We start from the raw sequence: 6,000 nt of genomic DNA on the forward strand, positions 1-6,000 counted from the left end.
ATGTTGGATGAAGTTTTTCCCTCAGCGGTGACTGAAGGAGGAGAAGGCAAGCCCAGATCTGTTGGAACTCTCATGTGGAGAACACCCATGTGAGGGTGTGGCCCACAGAGAAGGCAGCAGAGATGGAAGGCGGAGGCAAGATAGCTAGAAATCTGGGATACACCTGCGATGGAATCCTTATCTCTTTTGCACTTTCCAGTTTTATGAGCCAGTAAATTGCCTTTTATGACTAAGTGGTATAAGCTGATGAGCTAAGACTCTTTCTCTTGCAACTGAAAGTGTTCTGACCTATCCAATAATAGTACCTTCCTCTTAGGTTGTTAGGGAAGAAATGAAATAATATGGGGAAGCGCTTCATACAGTATTGTGGCTTAATTTTTTAAAAAGATTTTATTTATTTGAGAGAGAGAGTACAAGTCAGGGGTGGGAGGAGAAGAGGGAGAGGGAGAAGCAGGCTCCCCGCCGAGCAGAGAACCTGATGTGGGGCTCGATCCCAGGACCCTGGGGTCATGACCTGAGCCGAAGGCAGACGCTTAACGACTGAGCCACCCAGATGCCCCGTATCGTGACATATTTCGTCATCATTAAATATCAGTTGTTACCACCACCATCATTATTTTTAAATGCTAACCTGAAATGTACCAGAAGCCTTCATTTTTCTCTAAATATTTTAATTCCATGACAAAAACAGGCAGGCAGAGCAGCAAAAAGCATGGTACTTTAGTCAGTATTCTATCTTACTGCAAGCCAGATTTGAAGTTTTTCTACATTTTTTTAAACTAAATGTTTCTTCTAAAGTGCCAATTTCCAATATGTTTCCGACTTCTCTTGTGTTTCCTCTAAAAGCAATTTCTAACAATGCATTCTCCCTGAGGGGTAAAATCTGATACCTGAACACCAAAGCTCCTTACTTTAAGGCTGGCGGTCAGACAACTGAGGTCCTTGTAATTCTCACAAAACTAGGAGGAGGAAAACGCAGAGCATCTTCAAGCTCAACCAGAGATGCAGACCCCCAGATAGCAGTGTCTGTGGACAAAATTCTGCATTTGGGTTCCCCGAGAACACTTCCTAATTCCCATGAACTCTTCGCCCACCCTCTACTTTTCTGAGCTGGGAAACCATAGCTCTCCGCCCTCAAGTAGACATCAGAGCTAGAGAGGGCCACAATTCCAACTTGACGCTCTCCAGAACCATAGTCCACGTCCCCGAGAGGCAGTCAATGGTCCTCCCTCATCTACTCCTTTAGCTTTTACTGAGGATCAGAACACTGGTGTATTAGTTATCATATAGGGAAGCTGAGTTTTGATTTCCTCAAGTCATAATCTTAGAAAAGCCTGCCCTAATCTGCATCTGAGTCCCAGCTCACGTTTGCTGAGAGTTTCTGGCATGCTACATTCTGTGCCAGGATTTTACCTGTGTTACTTCATTTTATCATTGAGCTTATGAGAAAGCCATGATTTACTGAGGAGGACTAATTCAGCTCGTTAGCTGGGCCTAGTCACGATTCAGTTCCTAACTAATAAACAACAGTGGACAAGAACAGGACTCGGACAGGGAATCATTTGCTGAGTGACCACCATGAGCTAGCCCTGTGCTAGGTGCTTTATGTACATTATTATTATTTTATCTCTTTGGACCTCAGTTTCCCCCATGAAAAGGGGTCACATTTTGGATGACGTTTTCTCCACTGTCTCTTCCTTACATAAAGCTTGGATTCTAAATTGTACCAATGATGAATTTCTACTAGACTATTTCAGTCCATCGTGTTGCTAAAAGAGGTCAAGGGGACGGAGCACGGGCAAACATGAAAACATCACCTTCAAATATACCAAAGTCACTCCTTGCTGACACAAAATCACCGAGTCCCAATAAAGGCATCAAGTCAAGAAATTCCTCTTTCCGGGGGCAATTTTCAGAATTTCAGAATCTGAAATAAATCAAGTGCTGGGGAAGATTTGGAAAAGAACACAAAATGAATTCCATCTTCCACAAAAGTCTCTTATTTTCTTGTTTTTAAAAAAATATTTGAAAGGGTGGTAAATATATATATAACATACAATATTTTGTCTTTTATTTTCTCGCAGTGAGATAACATGAAGAGAAGTATTTCCGAGGAAAACAAATTTGTTTTCAAATTTTCTTCCAAAGAATCTCACCTATGAGTTAGTAGGGGGGATCAGTGTCAATATAGCTACTATTTACTCAACCTAGTGAAGGTGTTAAAGGCAGGTGCCACATACCCAAATTAGTCAGAACTCCGTGGTGGTAAGTGAAAGAAACTCAGTTCATGGATTCTAGGAAAGGGATGAAACAGCCCAGCCAGCAAAGGGCAGAAGCTGGCCTTGGGAACGTCGGGACCTGCCTCCCCCCACCTCACTGCCCCTCCGCCCCACCAGTGGCTTTGTGTTGCTTCTCACATTGGGTTCATATACTCTCAATGCAGACCAGCTTCCTCCACATGCAGGAAACATGGTAGTCAATCCTGAATTTCATACCTTAATCTTTGCCACTAGAAACAGTTTGCCCTTAAACTGTCTCTGATCCAATTTTTAAATCCCTAAGAGACGGTCTAATTTGGCCCAAGGACCTATCTTGAATCCCCTGCCACCACCCGGGGATCCCCTGCCACCTGGGACAAGGTTAAGGGCACCTAACGGCTGTTCCAGGGTGCGGTTGATGCACCTCTCCTATGTGTCCCCTCGCCACCATTCCCCTTTCTCTCCACTGACAGCAGTGAGATTTTGATTTAAAGAACCATCCGGTTTGGGTAAGATGATTTTGGAGAAAAATACCAGACACCTCAACTCCAATGCATGTAACGGGAGCGCCCAAGACAGGGCAGGTATCAGGATTTGTTGATTCTTGGGCTCAGTATGTCCTCAAGGATCCAAATTCTCCTACTTTCTCTATTCTACTGCTCACAGCGATGGCTGCATCCTAAAGCTGGTCCTCTAAGAATCAGAGTAGTAACTGCGACTATTTATTTCCATGACCATATCTAGCATACGGAATCTTTTGCCCAATAATATAAAATATGTCCTTCCCTTCTGGCTGATCCGGCAACGTGGGTCAGGTAGCACCTGTGGACCAGTACCTGTTGCCAGAGAAATGAGGGTATTGAATATTTTAGTCCTGCATGCACCAGCCTACACCATGAAGGAGGAAGGGGGGACGACCATGCCTGGCTTACTCCACCTCCTGGAGGTGCGGTTCACCCACAGACTGCAGCGGGCTGGGAGCAACAGAGATCAGGAGCCCATCATGACACCCACCACCTCACCTTCCCCCAGGTGGTGTGACGGCCACAGTCTCATCTCTAACTAGGGGCTGGGCCTTGCTTGGTTCAACGTCAATCTTTTTTTTTTTTTTTTTTTTGATGTCTGATCTTAGTTATTTGTCACTCTTAGAAAATACCCCTCCACTCCTTCCCGGTTCCTCCCCCATACCACAGGCATTTAAACCAATGAAAGCCAATGAGATGGGAGAAAACTGGGGTTTGGGAAAACAAAAACATGCTCTCTCCCCAACAGGTAAGGCAAGGAATCTACAATGGTCCAGGTAGTAATGTTTAGCTTAACACAGAGAGAGATGATTACATGTGGAAATATTTATATGTGTAAATATGCCAGTTAGTATAAACACATACGTTTTGCTCTGTCAGCTGTGAGGATCTAAAAGAAATGACATCCCAGTAGCAACAAGCACGCCTCATACCCAAATCTTGGTTCCTAATACCATTCTCCAGTAAGAGGAATCAGGGCTCCTTGAAAAAATGGCTGATTCAAAAAATGAAGCAGAAAATATAGAAGATGAGCCTGGAGCATCCTGTAGGGCCAGAAAGTAAGGAAGTGCTCAAAAAACAAAAACAGATTGATCGGAGTATGTCAAAGAAAAATAAAAGCCAACTGTAAGAGCTCCTAATGGCCGATAAAGAAACAATTCCAGCAATACAATAGTCATACAGGATTGTAACTGAAAGTATAAAATAAATATAAATCCATAGGTCCATACTGATATAATGACTGAATACATTAACAAATGGAGAAGAATCAAATCTCCCATGCAGGAGAATTTCAAATAATTTACATAGATATTCCACTGTTTCCACTGGAAGGAGAGCATCACTGCCCACTCCCCAGGTGTGGGCTGGGCAGTGACTTCCTTCTCAAGTTTATAGTATGGAGGCACCTGGGTGCTGCAGTTGGTTAAGCAACCGACTCTTGCTTTCCACTCAGGTCGTGATCTCAGGGTTGTGAGATCGAGCCCCGCATCAGGTTCTGCATTCAGCATGGAGTCTGCTTGAGACTCTCTCTCTCTAAAATAAATAAATCTTAAAAAAAAATAATAAAGTATATAGCATGGAGGGGGTGGGGGGAGCAAGTTGCCAGTAGAAAGACCTGAACAAACTCTACCTCTTCCAGGTTACCAAAGCAGTCATAAATCATGTCGACAGCATATATATTTGATATGATATGATGAAAATGGCACTTTACCACACCGGGCTTTCTTCCAAATAACCCACAACTTAGTACTATCAAGAGAAAAGGATCAGACACATTCCAATGGTAGGGCATCCTACAAGATATCTGACCAGGACTCTTCAGAACTCCCACAGTCATCAAAAACAAGGAAAGTTTGAGAAACTGCCACAGTCAAGAAGAGCCTAAGGGGATGTGACATCTAAATACCCACATGCGGGGCACTTGGGTGGCTCAGTCAGTTAAGCGTCTGCCTTCAGCTCAAGTCATGATCCCAGGGTCCCAGAATCAAGCCCTGAGCTAGGCTCCCTGCTCAGCGGAGAGCCTGCTTCTCCCTCTGCCCCCCATCCCCCTCGTGCTCTCTCCCTCTCTCTCTCAAATAAATAAAATCTTTAAAAAAAAAAAAAAGGAAACAAATATCATGTGCTACCGTGGCTAGGGTCCTGGAATAGAAAAGGGACATTCTGTAAAAACTAAGGAAATGTAAATAAACTATAAATTAATAATTATACCATTAGTTCATTAATTATAACAAATGTATCAAACTAATGTAAGATTTTAATAACAGAGGAAACTGGGTGCTGGGTCTAGGGAAACTCTACTACTTTCTCAGTTTTTCTAAAAATCCCAAACTATTCCAAAAAGTAACATTTATTAAAAAGAAAAAAAAATCCTCTCTTTTAAGAATGTTACAATTAAAGAGCCTCACTATTCTTCTTATTGTTTTTCACTATGAGATTATTTTGAACATTATTAAATAATATGTAACTTATATAAGTAAAATTTTCGCATAGTGCTGGCACAAGGTGGGAGCTGTGTTCATTCATTAGATTTAACAAATATGTATTGGGTACCTACTATGAGACCATCTCTGTTCTAGGTGCCAGTGGTACAGTGATGAATAAGACATGAAGTATACACTGGAGGAGAGGAACAAATAAAATGCAATGTTCATGTAATAACCAGTGCTACAAAAAAAAAAAGCACTAACCAGGGTGAGGGACTAGAGAATGATGGGGAAGGTCCTTTTTTCTAGAGCAGCTGGGAGGACCCTTTTGAGAAGAAAACCTGAAAGCATAGTCCTGAAAGAAGCAAGGGTATTAGCCACGCAAGGATGTGAGCAAAGAACATTCTAGCACAAGGAACAAGTAAAAAGTGCTGAGGTGGGAATGAGTTCAGCATACTTGAAGGCTAGTGCAGCTGAAGCACAGTGGTAGGAGACAAGGTCAGAGAGCTACACGGAGCTGCGATCAAAGCCTGAAGGCCAGACTAAGAAACTGAATTTTCTTCTCATTGTGGCGGGAAGTCCGTCACTGGAAGCTTTCACCAGCAAAGACCCAGTGTGGTCTACAGAGTTCACATTATTCCAGCAGCTGTATGGGAAATGGACTGTAGAGGGCGCTAGGGTGGAGGCATGCAAACCAGATCTTGTGCTACTGTGGGGGTTCACGTGTAAAAGGTGGTGTTTAGGAGACAGTGGTAAGCATGGAAGTGGGGAGATATATGTATTTTTATTTTTAAA

At 42.9% G+C, this 6,000-nt stretch overlaps 1 protein-coding gene across 1 annotated transcript in view; it reads right to left on the reverse strand.

The window, feature by feature from the left end:
* GXYLT2 (glucoside xylosyltransferase 2) overlaps nt 1–4,445 on the reverse strand; it is a 91,445-nt gene extending 87,000 nt beyond the window's left edge. Inside the window, exons 1-2 of the mRNA XM_044912746.1 lie at nt 4,413–4,445; nt 891–959 (exon numbers count right to left, since the gene is read on the reverse strand). Coding sequence (XP_044768681.1) covers nt 891–959; nt 4,413–4,445 — 102 coding nt within the window. The remainder of the gene's footprint in view (nt 1–890; nt 960–4,412) is intronic.
* Between the last annotated feature and the right edge of the window lie 1,555 nt (nt 4,446–6,000).

Source organism: Neomonachus schauinslandi, chromosome 1 (genome assembly GCF_002201575.2).
Source record: "Neomonachus schauinslandi chromosome 1, ASM220157v2, whole genome shotgun sequence".
In the NCBI taxonomy this organism is placed as follows: domain Eukaryota; kingdom Metazoa; phylum Chordata; class Mammalia; order Carnivora; family Phocidae; genus Neomonachus; species Neomonachus schauinslandi.